At 47.4% G+C, this 19,902-nt stretch overlaps 1 protein-coding gene across 4 annotated transcripts in view; it reads left to right on the top strand.

Moving 5' to 3' along the window:
• The window catches only part of PLCB2 (phospholipase C beta 2), a 48,609-nt gene that overhangs the window by 14,721 nt on the left and 13,986 nt on the right, over window positions 1–19,902 (top strand). Inside the window, exons 4-24 of one of the 4 annotated variants that reach the window (XR_012631020.1) lie at window positions 1,149–1,289; window positions 2,050–2,129; window positions 2,765–2,818; window positions 5,206–5,281; window positions 5,849–5,949; window positions 6,628–6,794; window positions 6,990–7,136; window positions 7,457–7,614; window positions 9,773–9,855; window positions 10,237–10,321; window positions 11,710–11,881; window positions 12,703–12,800; window positions 13,529–13,625; window positions 14,555–14,639; window positions 15,058–15,182; window positions 16,212–16,366; window positions 16,807–16,971; window positions 18,054–18,153; window positions 18,422–18,526; window positions 19,527–19,612; window positions 19,712–19,806. Coding sequence is in view for 1 of the 4 variants with exons in the window: in XM_074885113.1 (XP_074741214.1) it covers window positions 1,149–1,289; window positions 2,050–2,129; window positions 2,765–2,818; window positions 5,206–5,281; window positions 5,849–5,949; window positions 6,628–6,794; window positions 6,990–7,136; window positions 7,457–7,614; window positions 9,773–9,855; window positions 10,237–10,321; window positions 11,710–11,881; window positions 12,703–12,800; window positions 13,529–13,625; window positions 14,555–14,639; window positions 15,058–15,182; window positions 16,212–16,366; window positions 16,807–16,971; window positions 18,054–18,153; window positions 18,422–18,526; window positions 19,527–19,612; window positions 19,710–19,806 (2,377 nt within the window). In the remaining 3 variants the exon portion in view is untranslated. Of the gene's footprint in view, window positions 1–1,148; window positions 1,290–2,049; window positions 2,130–2,764; window positions 2,819–5,205; window positions 5,282–5,848; window positions 5,950–6,627; window positions 6,795–6,989; window positions 7,137–7,456; window positions 7,615–9,772; window positions 9,857–10,236; window positions 10,322–11,709; window positions 11,882–12,702; window positions 12,801–13,528; window positions 13,626–14,554; window positions 14,640–15,057; window positions 15,183–16,211; window positions 16,367–16,806; window positions 16,972–18,053; window positions 18,154–18,421; window positions 18,527–19,526; window positions 19,613–19,709; window positions 19,807–19,902 lie in introns of those variants that run through there. The other 3 variants (XM_074885113.1, XR_012631021.1, XR_012631022.1) reach the window with 3 other exon arrangements.

The raw sequence follows: 19,902 nt of genomic DNA, 5'->3' as shown, positions 1-19,902 counted from the left end.
TTTAAGTTTATAGCAAACACAAAGGTAAAGTCATTTAGCTAAAACCTCTTTTGCTGAAGCTAACGCGATACGTAACGTGTTAAGGTGTTACTGATGTTCTGACTTGTTGACGCGCAGTAACTCAGCCACGTGTCTGACTGTGGGCTTGCGCAGGCAGTGAGAGCTCAGATCCCAGCTCCAGTTAAACTCCCAACTCTGACCTGCTCTGCTAACAGTCCCAGACCATGGATTTTGCCCTTAGTTACTGAAGGAGCAGGTGCTCTGACTGCCTCCCTGTTTGCTTCCCTACAGATTTATCCTGCGCTTTAGATAATGAATTGCTGCGCTTTATTCCAGCACATGGGAATTTTATCCTTTCATTATAAATAGCGACCGTCCGTACAACTCCAGGATACCTTGGCTTAGTGACGCCTTACGTAGGAATGCAGAAAATGCTAAATAATTTAAAGAGATTCTATAAATACTTTCATATGGTGATGAAATCCAAGTATGACTAATCAGATGAGCCTTATACTTAACAAAACAAATCTCTGGTGAGCCATTGCTGTAGGACACTGCAATTGCTATGGAAAAAAATGTTTCTAGCAACTGACAACTAGCAGAAAATGTGGCTTGGAGGGAGAGAGCCCATCTCGCCAGTGACCAGGTCTAAAGCTGGTAGACCTTCCAGGTCCCAAACAACATCTTTCTTGTGGTGGACGGAGGTTACAGCAAAAGGTATCACTCTAACCTAGAAGACTTTCTTAGTGTGTGTTTTGACAAATAACTGTCTGCAGTAATTTGGTTATGCACCTCTGGTGTGAGCTGGCCAAATGCTCCTCTGCTTGTCTGCAGGTTCAGGCTGAAGTTTCAGAAGGAATTTCTTTAAGAGCAGTCTCCAGCTTTTACTTTTTCAGACCAAAACAGCATGTTTGTACAGTGATGTTAGTCACAATGTTTTGTTCCATGGAGGATCCAGGTAATGCAGGTTCCAGAATAAAGATGAAAATTAAGGAAAGCCAAGGAAAGGGAGATTATATCAAACAATTTTGCAGCCCTTGAAAAGCTCGCTGTGAATTTGGGTCAGTGTTTGGCTTGGGTCCTGTTTTTTTTCAGGTACAGTTTGCTGCATTCTCCCTTCATCCCCATCTGTTGTGTTTCTTTTGCAGTGCCAGAAGCTCCGAGAGGTTTTTAACTTGGATTACCCTCACAGCACCTTCCTGCTTAAGACTCTGACTATTGTATCTGGCCCTGACATGGTTGACCTCACTTTCCATAACTTTGTGTCCTACAAGGAGAACGTTGGCCAGGTATCAGGTCCTGAGGGCAAGGAAGCAGTGGGAAACGTGAAGGATTGGGACATTAAATGGGGAGCAGGAAAGGAGAGGGGAAGGCAGGGAACCTGAACCTGTCAGTGTTACTGGCAAGGTTATAAACAATCAGGTTAATGTTCCAGTAAGGTTTGGTACCTCCATAGTTCTAGAAACTTCTGCCCTGTGTGGAGAAGGACCAGTAGGAGAAATTTGGTTTGTCATTTGTCTGTCATGTGCTTTGTATGGATAAACAGAGAGCTGAGGAGGCTCAGTGGAAAAGTTTCAGCTGCTGGTGTATACAGGCAGCAGGAGGGTGATAGAGCCAAGCCCAGGGCACAGTTGTTGGGATTTGGAGTCCAGCAGTATCAGGACGGGCCTTTTTGCCAAGACCTGTAGTGACAAGACAAGGGGTAACAGTTTTAAACTGAAGAAGGGTTGATATAGAGTGGACATAAGGAAGAAATTTTTTACTATGGGGGGTGGTGAGGCCCTGGTGCAGGTTGCCCAGAGAAGCTGTGGCTGCCCCCTCCCTGGAAGGGTTCAAAGCCAGGTTGGACGGGGCTTTGGGCAACCTGGGCTAGTGGAAGGTGTCCCTGCCTGGGGCAGGGGGGTGGGACTGGATGGGCTTTAAGGTCCCTTCCAACCCAAATTGTTCCATGGTTCTGTGCCCTTTCCACATTTGTTGCTGCATACTTCTTGGTGCAGTTCCATAACGCCCAACTGCCTCTGCCTTGTGTGTGTGTGTGTTTGTTCCCAGAGCTGGGCTGAGGATATTATGGCCATCGTTCGGAATCCCCTCACGTACAACGCTTCACGGTACACCTTCCTAGAGAAAATGTAAGTGATTTCTGACAAATATTGTTCTCTGAAACAGTCATGTACTGCCCTTCCTGTCTGTACTAGAAAGAAAAGGCTTCTTAGCATCCAGGTCCTTTGACAGCCTCCAAAACAAGTCCTGTGTCAGCTTAGGAGCCCCAGGGCACAGGCAGGGGGTTGGTAGTTGGGCCATATGTTGCGTGACAACTGCCTGACACAGAAGTACTTGAGCCAGTCACACACACACATGGTGTTAGACAGGCTGAAATGCTGAGCCTCCAAGGTGTCTCCCACCGCAGTCACAGCACTCACCCCAACAACGTGCTGCCTGTCTTTCTTTGCTCTGTAATGCTGTTTGGTTGGCAGCCTGGGATCACTGAGGAACACTAAATAATAGGAGATATCATTATCTCATGTCTACATTTTATATTTCAGAGGAATCTTTCTGATACCTAAGCTGTTATAATTTGCCTGTTTCTCCTTCCTAAGAAACGGGAACAGGTTCTGTCTGAGGTTAAGCTGATGATCTGGAGGACCCTGATTTTGAGTTAACTGTTAGATTGTTTTCCCAATCGCATATTTTTTTCTTTCTCCTTACTTACTAGGACCTCTAAGATTGTACAAGTGTGTTTTTGCAATCTTGTTTGTTTTCACAGCCTGGTGAAGCTGAAGATGCAGCTCAATGCAGAGGGGAAGATTCCTGTCAGGAAGTGAGTATGGATATTTGTTTCATTGTGTGTTCAGTCAGACTAAAGGCAGAGCAGCTGGTAAGAGGGTGGTTGCCCAATGGCTTCAGCTGCTTGCTCCTTCTGCCCTGAAGAGGTAGAGAGCATTCCCTCTGGATTCAGGCCACGACAGGACTCCTGCTGCACCTGGGATGTAACTTGGGTCTGGAAAGGAGACCTTTTGTGGCCTTCATCTACAGCAAGAAATTGCCTTAAACAGCCATGGATTTCACTTCCTGGCTGTTGCTGAGAAATAATCTACAAAACCAAGCAACTTTAGTAAAATTCCAATCGCAGGTGGTTTTGCAAACCTGAGTTGAAAGGCAAATGAAGTGTAGAACTCACTTTACCTTTCATGTAAGGAGTTCTGTATAATATAAGGAGAACTTTTTGCTTGACTCCCCAGCTGGCCTGAAGTAGGGGTCCGTTGCTCCCACTTGTCTCCTTTCTACATGTGGGGTTGGCCTTGCGCATCAGGGTAGGACTGCTTTTAGAATTAGCCAAGGCTGCTTTGCTGAAGCAAAGACCAGCCTATTACTTCTCCCCTGCACTGCCTGGCATGAATCTAGAATTGATTTTGTGCTGCTTGGTGTCTTCCCTAGTAAAACCACTCTCTGGCTGATCTTAGGGTTCCTCCGTGCTAATTCAGCTCATGAATGAGTGACAAAAGGCTGCACTGCCATGTTCAATTCGCTTTTGGGTGCACAAATTATCTTTTGTTTTAAGAATAAGGATGTGCAGATAGTGCATTTGTGGCTATTCAGTGGGAAGTTTTGAACCACTCTGCTTCGAGGTTTATGCAGCATTACAGCATCACGAGAGGAAAGCACTAATCACCTGTGATAAATATGGTACCGACTGTGTGTTATATTGCATAACCATTCTAGATTAAGTCTGTGCTGGCTAAATGGGCTCCTGGATGGTTGATCATTATTCAACAATAAACATTTTTTTGTTGTTTGTTTTCTAAACCACCAACCAGCAGAATTTCATTTTGTCAGAAAACAGTGTATTCATCAGAAGGCTTTTAAAAATGTATAAGTCTTTAATGAATAAGTCGCACTAGGGAAGAGTACTTTGAATTGATCTTTAAAATGCAAGCAAGGTAGCATTACTGCAGGGAGAAAACAGCTTATTCTTCTGAAATAAGCTAGGAAAAATATCTGGTACAGGCTGTACCTCTCTTCAGTGCCCTGGTTGGTCTTTCTTGCAGAGCAGTAAAAGTGCTTTACTGTGTAAAGCATTACATGATTAAATAGTCCAGATTAAGAGCCAAATTTATAAAAATACTCAGTATCTCCAGGTACGGGTATATGTAAGGCTTTCAAAACTCCATGTCTGAATTCTTCTGAAAATTCCCCTGAGCATCTGCCTTTCTCTTTAGACATTTAAATCCCTTTTGAATCATAACAAGGGTGCTGCAATTTTTGCCTTGCAAAGGGCAGCCTGGGAATGATAGTCCCCGAGTTTGCATAAGTCTGCTGCAGCTCCCACTGAACACTTTTCCACCTGTCAACACACTTGGCACTTTTTGTTCCCCTTTTTGGCTGTGAGCAGCTGTGATGCCAGGAGCTTAATAGAGCTGACATCTAAATTTATCCACGGAGGAGACCTCATTGCTGCTGACTGGGATGTTCTGAAAGCAGGGAGGGTTCAGCTATTGTTACTGTTCCACAGTGCAGCAAAGAGGCTGCTTTAAGCTGGAGGCTTGACCAGTACCCAGGTTTCAAAACTGGAGGTGAGCTTTAGCTTCTGCAGCAGCAGACTTCGCTTTCATCATGTAATAGTACACTGGATTCTTTACCTGTGTGATCAGTTTGCTCCTGAAATTCATGGAAAGCCTTTGGTTCCAGAAAACTCTGCCTGCTTTCAAAGCAGCAAATGTGCACAGTGTTTGTTTGCTTTTTTTGAGTGTTGTCTTGACTACAAAGTTATTCCTTGCTACTGCCAGCTACCACGTAGTGTCTTGTGGGGGGAGGCGTGCTGGGGAATTGGTGGCACAAGGCCTGCTACCCCCAGGAGCACCTCCAGGAGGGCAGGGGAAGGGCAGTGGGGAGGGGTTTTGAAAGTAAGCTGATGCAGTTTAGTGACTGGGCTCTTGCAGAGTCCATAGCAGAAATAGAGAACTTCTGTATTAAGGCAGCAGTCAGAAAATCCACTGTAAGTTTGTGAGACTTGGTGCATGAGTTACTCCCTTGGAGAAAGGCCATCTGTCTTCTCTGGGTCATGTTTGCAGTCGTCTTGTCAGTCTCCTTTGCTGTGCATTTTGAGTGTCTTGCACTCTGGCTGCAGCTCCCAGCTGCCCAAACCTAGGCTTCTTGACTTCACTCCTGCTATGTTGTGGTGATTTTTTTTTTTCCCTGTCTGGTCAGTATTTTTCAGATGTTTCCTGCAGACAGAAAGAGGGTGGAAGCAGCATTAACTGCTTGTCATCTTCCAAAGGGCAAGGTAAGGGTTTCACTACGTAACCAAAGGTCTTGCTAGTTTGAGAATAATCTTTTTGCCTACCCTTGGCTATGAAAAAATCATCAGCCCAGATGCTCTCAGCTGCTGTGAAACCTTTTCCTGACCAGTAGCTGCCATGCCTTAACTGCAGGCCTGCTAGGATCAAATCTTATTGTTTGTAATGCTTGCGACTCCATCCCTTGCGCTGTGTGGCACAAGGAGCAGCACGTTCCCTCTGCCTGTTTCGCTGTCTGCTCTTTGAAGCAGCAGATCTGACAGTTAATCTTGGTGTTTCTGCCAACCCGCAGAGTACAGTCCAGGCCTCTGACCACTGTATCAAGCTTCAGCTTTATACCCTCAGATGAGAGGCACCAAGGGACAGTTGAAATAACTGTCCCTTCTGAAATAGGGCATTATGGTGCTTCTTCACTTGTTTCTTCCCAAACACCTTGCCAGACATTCCAGTTCCTCCTTACATTGTCAAAAACAAGTGCTGGGCTGTGGGCGTTAACGGAGAGGTCAGTGCCATCATGGGTTTGCGATACCAACGTGTCTTTGTTGCATTCTCAGAATGATGCCATCAACCCAGAGGACTTCCCTGAGACCGTGTATAAAACTTTCCTCATGAATCTGTGTCCACGACCTGAGATTGATGAAATATTTACCTCACAGTAAGTTTCCCTCAAGCCACGGCAGAGAACTTGACCTCTTGTGGCAAAAGATAAGCAAAAAGGAGAGGCGAGAGGATTCTATGCTATGTGGTTTGTCTGGTCTCATGCATTAGATGGGCAGGAACCCAGGTCACAAAACACTGCCAGTGCACTTAACACTTTCACCCACAGCCTGGATAAAAAGGGTGAGACCTCACTGTGCCACAGGGACTCTTAAGGGTTGATTCCAGGTCAACACTAGATGATGCTACTGTGATACTGCTTGTGGCTAGCCCCAGACAAGGCCACATACAGCGTGGCAACCATAGATCCTCATAAGTAGCCAGTGACCTTTTTACTTTCAAGTAGCTAAATCTGTGACTTCTTAAATGGTCTTGATTTCATAGAGCAAGCAATTCAGTGTGCTCTGAAATTCAAGTCCCTTTAGAGTTCAAGTCAGAGGCTCAAAATATGCTTTGTGCTTCCCTCAGTACAACCTCTTCACAGTATTGAATTAGTGAGGAAGAAGAAAGGCCACAGTGGGAAGCATCATTTACGGGAAGAAATGTAGACAAATCAGAAATCTGTGGGCCCAGGGACACAGACACCCGTTGCTAACCTGAGGAAGGACCAATCTCTTTTGTTTTCTGGGTAATACACAGGCCTCACCTCTGCTCCTCTGTAATTCTCTCACCTTAGCCACCTAAAGGCAAAGCCCTACATGACCAAAGAGCACTTGGCAAAGTTTATCAACAAGAAGCAGCGAGACTCTCGCCTCAATGACAGCCTTTTCCCACCAGCCAAACCTGAGCAGGTGCAGAGCCTGATAGAGAAATATGAGCCCAGCGGAATTAACATCCAGAGAGGTGAGTCTTGTTCAGCCCCAAGCCTCGCTGTAGAGCTACTATGAAAAGAGCAGAACATCTTGCACCTTCTGCTGCCCTGACTTTCCCAGGGACCGATCAGCCTGATTCTCACAAGTCCCTGTGTTGCGCAGCACGGTAAGGAGGTGCCAGAACCATTTTGTTTCGGTGCTATGAACAGCTTTGTTTTCCCTGTAGGGCAGTTGTCTCCGGAGGGGATGGTCTGGTTTCTCTGTGGCCCCGAGAACAACGTGATAGCCCTGGACAAATTGGTGCTGTACCAGGACATGACCCAGCCACTCTCACACTACTTCATCAATTCATCACACAACACATATCTAACAGGTACGGACGGTTCCAGGGTCTGCTGCGGCTCCGATGTGTACGTGCCACTGCCGGGGAGGGGTGAGTGGTACTGACAGCCGGGCAGACATACCTGCCCTGGCTTTTGGAGGGCTGAGGGCTGTAACGTTTTCTGAGGAGCTTGGCACATAAATGCTGTGTAAGAGGAAGAAATGTCACCCTGTAACCAAAAACATCTTGTCAGTCTGCCGCATACACCTGCTCAAGGATGGCAGAGAGTTCTGTTGCTCCAGTTTATGCAGAATCTGTCCCATATGAAGAACTAACGTCAAGCCTCCCTTCTCTGCTCTGCTCCCCTCCAGCTGGTCAGTTTTCTGGTATCTCCTCTCCTGAAATGTATCGCCAGACGCTGCTGGCTGGCTGCCGCTGCGTGGAGCTGGATTGCTGGAAGGGCCGTCCCCCGGATGAGGAGCCGATCATCACTCACGGGTTCACCATGACAACTGAGATCCTCTTCAAGGTATGGAAAGTGTTTTCCCCGTGCGTGCTTTCCCCTGCTTGGGTTGAGACTGATCTCTGTCTGAGGAGGCTGGCTGAGGGAACTGTCGAATGGATGGGCTGAGGGCAGAGATGTGTGAGAGGAGAAGATTGATGGCAGGGTGACGAGCGAATGAATGTGTAGATAGAAGGAAAGATGAACAGATATGCAACATGTTGGAGTCTGTGTACAGTTGTGGAGTGGGAGGACCAGAAGAGAGGTGGTTGGTGGGGTGAAGATGAATGAATGAGGGAAATGCGGGCAGTGAGGTAGAAGCGATGGGGAGGTGGTTGAGTAGAGATGCCTGCGTGCCCAGGGCTGTGCACCAAGATGGGTGTATGGGCAGAAAACTGCACAAGGGCAGTGGCTTCATGGCTGGATGCACGTTGGAGAAACAAAGATGGTTTTTAGAAAACAAGCTGTTAAAATGCATTTATCTTCTAACTGGTCTACAGCCAGTTTCTGTGGCTTACAGCCTCATATGGCAGGGCTTTGGAGGAACAGGTTTCAATTACTTCCTAATTACAGGAGTGTGGGGAATGTGTTCAGTGGAGCGGCTGCCCTCCAGCGCGCTGGGCAGGTGCTTCCCCAGGGATGCAGCTCCTGGGCTTCAGAGGCACAGAGTGAAGCCTCTTCTGCCTTGGAAAGAGGGCATTTAACCACAGAAGTTATAAACAGCTTGTAGGTTAAAAATCAGTGCATTGCACTTATTTTTTTGTGTGCTCCTTTACACAGCTGCTGCCAACAGGCAGAGGCACTTTAGATTCTTTTTAAAGCTATTTATTCTTATGTCATATCTTCCCCCCAGTTCCTGCACTTCACTATTACTAAAATATTTATGTGGAGGGAAAAAAAAAGATCAGAGGTATTGTGATATTCAGTGTGAGTAATTTCCCAAATCCTGTAGTACCACTGCTGCTTTTTGCACAGCAGTTCACTACGGATAGGAGAAATAATGACAGCTGTAGCTGCTGTAATTGCAGAGTTCTGCTAAAGCACGTGACTGTACCTCAAGGAAATTACAACCCGTTAACACAGCGTGTGCCCAGGTTTTAGTTTTACATAATATGTAGATCTTCCCCTGCACACCCCTCTCCCTTTTTTACCATTGCCTGTGGCCTTTTAGTAGCTTTTTCTGTAGCTTCTCCTCCTCTGAACCTTGGAGGTTTCTGTCATAAGAGTGCAAGTGGTCCGTGGAGGAGCAGCTGTGGCAGCCTCCCTCAGTGCTCAGATCATGGCTGAACTGGGATTTGGGGAGCTGGGGACTGGAATTGCAAAGGAGCAAACGACACTTCTTTACCATGTCAATTAGCAGCACCAGAAAAGAAAATAGTGGAGAGTTTGTGGCAGTTTAACAGGGGCTTGGGGAAAATATGATTGTTTTTTCTTACATCATTAATGCTGAGAATGTTTCCATGGTATTTGCATTTGAAATGTCAGCACTGCTGGTTACTGAACATTCTAGTGTTCTCTGTTGCTAGACAGAAGGATTTTATAAGCAGGTGAAATGACACAAAACTGGACAGGTTCAGAGGCAGGTACTGTGGTGGGTTGACCCTGGCTGGACACCAGGTGCCCCCCAAAGCTGCTCTGTCACTCCCCTCCTCAGCTGGACAGGGGAGAGAAAATATAATGAAAGAGGCTCCTGGGTCGAGATAAGGACAGGGAGATCACTTGCCATTTACCATCATGGGCAAAACAGACTCAACTTGGGGAAATAGCAATTTAATTTATTACCAATCAAATCAGAGTAGGATAATAAGAAATAAAACCAAATTTTAAAAACACATTCTCCACACCCCTCCCTTTTTCCTGGGCTTAACTTTCTTCCTGATTTCTCTCCCTCCTCCCACCTAGGGGGGCAGGGGATGGGGTTTGTGGTTAGTTCATCACCAGTTGTTTCTGCTGCTCCTTCCTCCTCAGAGGGAGGACTCCTCACACTCCTCCGCTGCTCCAGTGTGGGGTCCCTCTCACAGGAGACAGTCCTCCACAAACTTCTCCCTCATTAGTCCTTCCCACAGGCTGCAGCTCTTCATGAACTGTTCCAACTCCTGACAATGAACAATTTGGAGTCTGTTCAGCTGTGTGTCTCTGATATTAATGAGTGCTGACCTTTTCTCTGCCTTTGCCTCTCATTTAGGATGCCATTGAGGCCATTGCAGAAAGTGCTTTTAAAACGTCTCTCTACCCTGTCATCCTGTCCTTTGAGAACCACGTGGACTCGTGAGTATCTAGTGATGGAGGGAGTTGTGAGAGAGCAGAAGGTATACAGGCCAGGGCTGGTGGGTTTAAGTGGGTTCCTGAGCTGAAATGAAACATCGATTAAGATTTCTGAAGCAACTGGAGGTGGGTCAGAGCTGAAAGTTGAGCCATAAGCTGCAGAGTGAGAGTGACCACAGTTGTGCAGCCTTTTAGCTCGGGATGGCAGAGTATGAACAAATGGGAGTCGGCCTGGGAAGGGACTCCAGGATCTGGGTGGCTGGCTGGGTGAAGGCAAGGAATGGTGTTGTGGGTAGAGTCGAATCTCGAGATGGTTGTTCACGCTAAGCTCTGGATTTGGGCATCTGTTTCCCTGTTCACTCCTGCTTGGTCTCTGTTCGTTAGGCCCAGGCAGCAGGCGAAGATGGCTGAGTACTGCCGAACCATATTTGGAGATATGCTGCTGACGGAGCCGCTGGAAAAATACCCGGTAAGTGGAAGTTGGGGAAGGAGACTGGCTAACAGGGAGGTCTTTGTGAAAAAACTAGTCACTCCTGGTGCGAGGAGATGCCACAACAGATGCAAGGACAGTGAAAGAGAAGACGATGCTGTGGACAAATAGGCCTGGTTCATAGGGCGAGCAGCACGGCAAGTGGAGGGAAGAGCTCTCAGCTGCAGAGGTTTTCCTGAGCACTTGCCTGACTCTGCTCTTGTTTAACACCCTGTGACTTGAGTGCCTGTGGAAGCCGAGCTCCAGGTAGCCAAGCCATACCAGTTGTACCAAGAGGACACGGGACTGTTTCAGATCTGTCTGCCAGCACTTGCTTTGGGAAGAAACAGGAACACGGGCTCAGTAGCATGTCAGGCTCTTCTACCAATGCTTCTCAATCCTGCTCCCAGCCTGGAAATCCCCCTTCCAGGCGTAGACAGGCGGCTCAGCAACACGCATAGCTTTGTGCTCAGAATAAGCTGAGTAAAGCTCCCACTCTGCTTGACTCAAGTCATCACCTTACTGGTCCAGGCAAGGATTTCTGTGGGCACAGTGATGTCTGTGGTGATCCCCACACACATTTGCTGCTCCAGCTGCCTTGGGAATGGACACCAATTTACAGATAATGGGCAGCACCTGTGTTCTGCAAAGCATGAGGCAGTTCCTTGGTACACGCAGCGGAGCAGGGAGCTGAGGCTCCTAGCCCAACCACCTAGTTTAAAGCCCAGAGATCAAAAGATGAGCTGAAAAGAAGCAGTGAGCAAATCTGACAATTGCCCACTGCCAGACCCATGTCCTTGTCCAGGCGATAGGGAGAAATGGGCTGGGTGAGTGAGAAATAGTTCAGGGTATGAGCTAAATTATTACTAGGCCTCTTGCTATCTGTACAGGGAGTGTAGGTCTAGAAGCACTGTCTGAATCACACATCCTTGTCTTGAGCCACCTACTCTGGGATCTTTTTTTCAAATCTGCTGTAGGCAGAGCATTTAAATATGGCCTGAGTGCTGATCTAGGACTGAGGCTGTGGGATAATGAGAGAAGGAGGTGGAATGTGAAGGCCAGAGGTATGTGGATGCCTTCAGGCCATGTAGGTGGTTTTTTTAGCTGTGGTGCAGGATAGGTGGCTGGGAACAGCATGGTATGTGCAGGGAGCAGAACGTGAGAGGGGTAAAATGCTGGTCTGAAACCAGAGGTGAAGTCTTAGGAAAAAAATCTGCATATATATAGTGGGATATGCTGGCAGATGGAGAAATTAAAGTGTACGGTGGGTGAGATGTGTCTGTGCACCAGTAAATGGCCAGAGGAATGGTACTGGGAGGGACAGGAGGGATGAGTGTTTGAAATCTGTCTTCGTGATGAAAATTCAACATGAAGTTTATCTGTTGCAGCTGAAGCCAGGAGTTCCTCTGCCAAGTCCTAAGGATCTCTTAGGGAAAATCTTGATTAAGAACAAAAAGAACCAATCTATTTCTGGGAAGAGGCAGAACTCTTTGAAGAAAGGAAGGAATGTGGAACCAGAAGTCATCGAGCAGCCAACCCTTATGGATGCTGAAGATACTGGTATGTCTGAAGGGAAAATGGGACTGGTATAGCTAGATGAGCAGGTCTGGCCCACTGGAGACCTTCCAAATCACCTAATACTAGCTTGAGGCAAAGCAGTACTAGTTATTAATTCAGTTATCTCAAGAAGCAGCATAAGCTTGGAGGATAAGTTAAATATTCAGAATATTTTCAAGCACTTCATTCCAACCAAAAGAGACAATCAACTTATGTCCTGCCCATCAGTCAACTCTCCTGCCTGCTCTGAGGTGTACGGCTGCAGGAGTTGGTAATTCACTGATAACACGCTGGCTGGTGGTTTGATGGGAGGCTGGGTGATTTTTTTTTTTTTTTACTGCTTGTAGCTCTCCAATACCCACCAATTCACCATGGCCTAGTTCTTCACCCGGAGGGTCTTGGAGGTTTATCGAACCTTCAGCCCCACTCTCCTCCCTTCCTCCAGTCTCAAGGCTGTCACCTCTTGGGCTCAGGGAACCCGAGGTGGGGCAGTGAACTTCCAGTCCCTGTCATGGCAGGAGCACATGAGGTTATACGAAGGCAAGTGCTGCTACAGAGCACCCAGAAACGGACAGTTGTTCCCATGTGTGTGTGACCTTGGTGGGGAAAACAGCACTGTGACTGTCACTCCTGGGATATGAGGGAAGCCTGCAGGGAGAACGACTTGGTCTCTTGAGCACACTAGTTCACGTTTGGATTTGGCTAATAAAATTGTATGGTTCTGCCACTTATTGTTCCTGCATGCCTGGATTGTGAGGTTCTGCAGGGCTCTCGATGCTCGCAGTCTGCCGTGCCCCCCACTGATGTGAGCTGTGTGTGCTTAGTCTGGGCAGGTGATGTGGCTGAAGAGGAACCAGAGGAAGAGGATGAACATCTCGGGAACCTGGATGAAGAGGAAATTAAAAAGATGCAGTCAGATGAGGTACTGTCTCTGTTGTTTCTGTTCCTTTTCTGTTTTTTTTTCTGGCCTCTGGTTTTCTCTGGGGCCTCACCGTATTGAATAGAGATTAATCCAAAATGCAAAGGGGAATGAACTGTGCTAGGACCAATGAGGGGGTTTCCTTCCCTTGTGCAACACATCTTTTGTGGGAGAAACTGAATAAGAGAAATGATGTTGCAAGCGTAGAGAATATGGCAGCAGAGTTGTTATTACTGACTCTGGCTTTGATATTTTGCATGACTGGGAGATAACTGTCTGCCTTCAGGGTGTTTGGAGAGGCTTAGCCTTAGTCTGGTAAAAGTTGTTACCAAAACATGAAGTGCTGTTGCTGAAGGGGTAAGGAGATCAGCATTCCCTTGAGTAAAAAAATCCATTTTCCGTTTCCATCTCCATAGTGCCGCTCAGAGAGGAGGGAAAACAATTTGTCCCAGCCTCTGTGCTTTGATAGGTTAAAGAGGTCCTGGGCTTCCATGCTGACTGATACCTCTCCGTATGCCTCGCTTTCACTTTTTGCCAAGCTACCTAGAAACTCTGTGCCCCTGTCTGTGCTGCCCACAGTGTAACTGTAGGACCAGGAAGCCAAAGAAACTGGTGTGCTGTGGTCAGAGCAGCTACTGGAGCCCTCTGGTTGTGAAGCCCAGGTGTGTTTTGTTTCCTCTCTAGCACAGGTCTCTTCATCCGCCTTCTCTTGGATTTTGTTTTCTGCTCAGGGCACTGCTGGTTTGGAAGTGACAGCATACGAGGAGATGTCCAGCCTAGTTAATTACATACAGCCCATCAAATTTGACTCCTTTGAAGTCTCAGCCCGTAAGTCAAACTCTGTCCTTTCAGAACCCCAGGTATTTCCATTTGGCCAGGCCACTAGTGCTTTCAGATGCTGCTGTTCTCCACCTGCCTTGGTGATTTCCTCTCACCCATTTTCTGTCGTGTTCTCTCCCTCCCTCCTACAACACACATGTGGTCACAAACACTTTCCTTCTGCCCTCCACCCTGTAGTAAGGAATTGGTGAGGAGGAGACAGGGAGATGCCTGGTCCTGCTCCCAGTTACATGAGTGAGGATGAAAAGAAACAGCCTAGAGGCCAGTGACATCTCTGTGGGCTCGCTTTGCTGCTTCTGGGGGCAGGGTTGAGCCCAGCTGCTCTTAATGGGTGTGACTGATCTTCCTCTTCTGTGGTGATTGGACAGAAACATTTGAAGCACTGAAAATACGTGCAATTTCTTTATACACAATAGGTTCCTCTAAGCAGTTCCCACATTTAGGTCTATCTTTGAGTGAGCTGATTTGATTGAAAGAAAAGAAAAAAATAAGGGAGGAGAGAAGGGGAAACTTGACAAAATAAAGAACTTTGGGCAAGACTGAATATTTGGATTTACTTGGAACTAAAACTCCAGGCCGGAGCTATTCTCTAAATGTCACTGAAATTTAGGAAGAGAGGGACAAATTATTGCCATCTAAGCTTTACAAGCCAATCCTGTCAGTACTCCATGAAGTTCCTGTCCTGTAGTGCACAACCATTGTCTCCCTGATAAACATAAATCACCTTTTTTGGAGTATTATTCTTCAGTCCCTTTTCAAGGGACCAGAGGAAGGTAAATTGCCTTGACAGGAAACAGTATCTGGTAGAAAGTGGGAGTAAACAGGCCAAGTGCTTCTTGGGACCCTCAGTCCCCAAACACAGACCAGGGGATTGGGCACGCCTGCCTTCTAAACACTGGCTTATCTCCTGTTTCTAGAGAAGAACCGGAGTTACGTCATCTCTTCCTTTACGGAGCTGAAGGCTTACGATCTCCTAACCAAGTTCCCCATGCAGTTTGTGGAGTATCCTTTTGGCAGCCTTTGTCCAGTGCACTGGGCTGTATGGAGTGTGAGAACTAACTGAAGCTTGGGTAAGGCTGGGGCATCTGCAACTGACTTCTGGTTTCAGGACCTGGTGGGCTCTTCCTCAGAGATACAAAGTGCAGGTGGGATGTGGGATCTTCCCAGAAGACTTGGGGGCTGTTCACAGAGCTGCTTGACAGGATGCATCCTGCTGTGGTGAACGCCAAGGGTGCCAGGTCCTTGTCCTTAAGTGGGAAGGGTACAGGAAAGGAGCCTGGTGTTGCCAGGGCCTCTCTTACTGCTGGAAAGCTCTGAGCAATTGGTAGCAGAGCTTGAACAATTGTCATAATCTGAATACGTGAGCCAGCCCCAGAGTACACAGAGTGCTCCAGACTTGTTTCCAATAGAGCAACTGTAGATATAACAAGCGACAGATGAGCCGGATCTACCCCAAAGGCACCCGGATGGACTCCTCCAATTACCTGCCCCAGATGTTCTGGAACGTTGGCTGTCAGATGGTGGCACTCAACTTCCAGACCATGGGTGAGTGTCACATCGTCCTCCAGCCTCTGCGTGGCTGCGTCCATGTGCTCGTGTTTGCTGTCTCCTCCTCCGCTGCTGTTCCCCAGAACGCGTTTATTCTGTGTGCCTTCTCCCAAAGGGGTGGTGATCTTTGACTCTTGGCTCCCACAGACCCAAAGCACGTTTTTAGACCCAGCACAAACCTGGCATAGAGTGTCCAGGACGCCGGGCCTGCACCCGTGTGCGTACACACGTACACAGACTTGTTGTCATCCAGTGGCTGGGTACCCTGATGTCAGACTAAATCACGTGCGCGGGCGCCTCGGAAGCTCCCTCTTCCCCTGAGCTGCTGCTGCTTTTGCAAGGCAGCAGGCCTGGCTCCGTCTGGCTGCAGAACTGGCCTGTCTGTGCTATTATTTCCAGCATTTTGCCCTGAACAGGGAAGAAGGGCCTTTCCTTGCTGCACAACCAGCATGAGAAGGAAAGAACAACATCCAGAGAAAGCTGTTCTTTACCCCCTTCCTTCCTCAGAGGAGTATCTTGCATATAGAGAGTATAGGAGACTAGCCATAGCATCAGCAGGAGAGAAAAAGAAACCACTTTTAAAGGGAGAGAGTGAGAGATTGGTTATGGAGAGGACATCGTATTGAAGGCAGGTGCAGAAACCACAAGACTGTTCTCAAAAGAAATGGCGCAGCAGATGGACTGAGAGGAGGCCCAAAGTGAAAGGGGGAAAGAGTAGAGGGGTTCAGGCAACTATTTACTTCACACCCAAAAATAGCGGGTACTTCTAATAAAAGTAGGTTTTAATTTAGTTCTACCCATGACTTATGGTGCAATCGTAAGCAAACCACTTACCTTTCTTGCAACAGCTGCTGTAATATTTTTCCCTGTAGGGTGCTGAGAGGCTTAATTAGTTTTTGAAATGGCTTTGTGAGCCTTTGGCTAGCAGGGGCTGTAACAGTACAGCATCTTTCAGCTCGCTCGTAGCACACAAGCCACCTGATGAGGTCCCACAGAAATTTTTCTCATTGTGTTCCTCTGTCTCAGATGGCCCCATGCAGCAGAACATGGCTCTGTTTGAGTTCAACGGCCAGTGTGGCTACCTGCTCAAGCATGAATTCATGCGGCGTCCAGACAAGCAGTTTGACCCCTTCTCTGTGGACCGCATTGACGTGGTGGTGGCCAGTACCCTGTCTGTCACGGCAAGTACAAACCGGAGTGCTGCTCCTCCCCGGGCAGCCAGTTCCTGGCACCACATACACAACTGGCATCTATGTCCCTGCTATTTATTACCCAGTGGAGTTCTTAGTGGCAAATGAACCCAGAGAGTCCTGTGGGAGAGTGTTACCATGGCAACTCCCAGTCGTTTCACTATTTTAAATTAATCATAATCGCATGAAAATGGAAAATTAGCATCTGCCACAGGGAAGAAGCCAAGGCTGTGATGATGGGGAGGGAGGAGGTTGGAGGAAGTGCTGGAGCAAGAAACATGGGTGGAGGTAAAAGAAAAGCCTATTGTGGACTGGAAGCTGCAGCAGAAAAGATGTTTTGGGGTGGGAGAGTGACTTTGCAGGGAGGGTGTGAGCAAGTTCTTCTGGCTTATTCTTTTCAGCAGTTGCTGATTATTTCTGCTTGTTCATAGATCCTCTCTGGTCAGTTCCTCTCCGACCGCAGCGTGAAGACATATGTGGAAGTAGAGCTGTTCGGGTTGCCAAGGGACACAAAGCGCAAATACAGAACCAAGCTGACCTCCACTGCCAATTCCATTAACCCTGTATGGAAAGAGGAGGCTTTTGTTTTTGAAAAGGTAATAACATTTGATGGTAATTTAGACAGAATCCTTAAAGACACTGTTGGCCACAAGCACTGCCTCTTGAGAGGTCGGTGCCAGCAGAAGGGACTCCTCTCTGGAGATCTCAGTCATGGCTTTAGACACATGAGGCGTTACGTGTTGCGCTCTCAGATAACAACCAAACAACAGTATCCAAACCAGCTCTCATTGACAAGGGGTAGCTGGGGATGTTTCTGGAAATAACAGGTATCAGAAGTCTTCCATTTGTGCTGCACTTCAGACTGAATTGGCTAATCAGCTTTGAAAACTTCAAGCACCAGGAAGCAGAAAGGAACTGGGTGTCTGTGGTGAAACTGTAAATGAGAAACAGACAAACTGGAGGAGGGGTGGGACCAGTGGGAGGTTTTCAGTTGTGCCTGAATACAGAAAGCTGCCCTGTTTGTCCACAAGAATTCAGTGGTCACTAATCCAGCTACAGGGTACAGGCAAGTTAAGTCAAAGGTGATAGTAATGTTTGGCCTTTCTGCAGGAAATTACAAAGGCAAAATACACGATTCATCTCTGTCAAGCACACTGTGAAACAGCAGATATTTTCAGCCTACTTGGGATGCGGCAGTTAAATATTATCCTCATTTCAGAAAACACTTTCCAGGCATCAGTTCTGGCAGAATAATTTTTAGTTCATTTTATGGCAGAAGAAAATGGGGGAGGAGGGAGGCAAGAGCCCTCATGGCAAAGTTACCATGCTTGCTAAATTATCCTTCCAAGTTGATTCCCTTCTCTGGTGAACCACTTCATGGAAGCTGTGGTTTGGAGGGTTTGCTGCCCCGTTTTTTCTTTAGGTAAACTGCCCTCCTGTGATCCTCTACAGTCTCTCCTCTGAGAAGGTGTGTTTTGTGGAGTTTCTGTGAATTCAGTTATGTCTGTGATAAACTGTAGCCTTAAATTACAAGACGCAGAAATAGGCAGTGACTTCCTTGGAGCGATGGCATTGTTTTGTTGGAAGGAGGAGAGAGTAAAGTCCTGCTTCATAAAGCTACTCTGCTGTTAGGAATTAGAGGGGAGGACACTGGTGCCTGACTCTGTTTTTCCCTTAGATCATGATGCCCGAGCTGGCGTCTCTCAAAATCGTGGCTTGGGAGGAAGGAGGGAAGTTCATTGGTCATCGTATCATTCCTGTTATTGCAGTGCACTCAGGTAAATTTTGTGGAAATTCCTTCAGCTTTTGTGCCCTTGAGACGTATCCATTGGAAGCTGTAAGGAAGATAAGAACATCTGCATATTTTGCTACTTAATCTCCACTCCTGTAGGCAGTGGAGCCTTCACATCCATCCTGTTACACCCTCGGCTTAATTCCATAATATATTCACCGTGTCCTCCTGTAAAGAGATAGTTTTACTGTTGGAGCACCCTGCCGAGCAGGGACAGATTCTGTCAGCTGACCTCTTCTGCTTCCTGTTTTCAGGCTATCACCACGTTTGTCTCCGCAGTGAAAGCAACATGCCCCTGACCATGCCTTCCCTCTTTGTGTACCTGGAAGTAAAGGACTACGTTCCTGACGCCTGGGCAGGTACTGTGCCTGCGAGTGTGTGGCGGGTGCTCTGCCTTTGTCCAAACTGTGATCCAGAAGCATTTTCCCAGTCCAGGAGGTGCCTTCCTGCTGCACCCTTAATTCCTTGTCAGGGTGGGACTGGAGTGCCTGCCAGCATCCTGCACACCCTCGCTTCCACCAGTAGAGAGTGACTGCTTGCGCTGGGACTGGTTCCCAGTACAGCTGAGGCCTGCTGTGCAGCGCAGATGTGACTGTCTCTCTGGTTTGGAATGGGTCAGGCTTTTTACTCCTTTTATTCAGAGGCAGGGAAGAGGTTTCCTTGAGTGACGAGGTGATAACTATCGGGACTGACAAGAACAGGGTTTTAGGGAGCACAGGAGCGTTGTTCTTCCCTGTTTGAAGAGAGGGAGGTTCTTGCTGGTACAGAGATAGAGTGATCTTCCTTTTAAAAGGGGATGGTCAGAGAGAGCAGAATTGGGAAAGAAGCCCCACTGGAGCTGTTAACAGTGAAACTTTAACAATTATGAACAAAAGGTCATGCAGAGTGTAACAGCATCAGCCACAGAAGTTCTTGTGAATACTTCACGTTTACTCTCTCCTGCCCTGTTCCTACATAAGGTTCACTTATTCATGAGGGAAATCCTGTGAAATTGACGGGTTTAACACATATTGATAAAAAAGACCAGGTTTATACAGCATTGGACTGGAACTGGAGCAAGGAGCTGTGCAGGTTAGGAAAGTTTTAACCTGATTTTGGATTCTGGGAGCAGTATGCTCTTCTTGGGTTCATGGAGCTGCCTGGAACATCACTTGTGAGCCCCCACCTCAGATGGGACTGACGTGAAGATGGTTCCCTCCCTCTGTGCTGTCAGGGAGAAGCTTGTTTCAAGTAGAGAGTACAAATATCCCTTGGCCACAATTCCCTGTCCTAGGCCAGGAAGGAAAGCAGAAGGCGAGGAAAATCAAAGTGCAAGGAGTTATTTGATAATCCAAGCAAAGCCCTCTTCTCTGTTTCTAGATCTGACTATTGCTCTCTCCAACCCCATTAAGTTCTTCAGTCTGCAAGACAAGAGATCAGTCAAGCTAAAAGATGGCTCAGTGGAGGTAAGTTTGTCCAAGTTCTGTCATTGTCTGTAAACCATGTTGCATGGATTCAGCCTGAAATAATAGAGCTCTGATTTACTTCTGATCTTTGTTTTAGAGGCTTGGCACACCGAGGAACTTCCCATCTGCTGAAACTAACGGCATGCCAGACTCCACTGGGAAATTCAGCATTCCTCTTTCAAATGGACCTGCAGGTAAACCTGTGGGTGTGGGGTGAGCTAAAAGTGGAAGGGAAAGCCTGTACGCTCAAAAGTCCAGAAAGAGCCAGTGCTGGAGGGTGGAGATTCTTG

Source organism: Strix uralensis, chromosome 15 (assembly GCF_047716275.1).
Source record: "Strix uralensis isolate ZFMK-TIS-50842 chromosome 15, bStrUra1, whole genome shotgun sequence".
Classification (NCBI taxonomy): domain Eukaryota; kingdom Metazoa; phylum Chordata; class Aves; order Strigiformes; family Strigidae; genus Strix; species Strix uralensis.
Note: the sequence above shows the minus strand (reverse complement) of the source record. Positions and strands in the feature narration are given on the sequence as shown.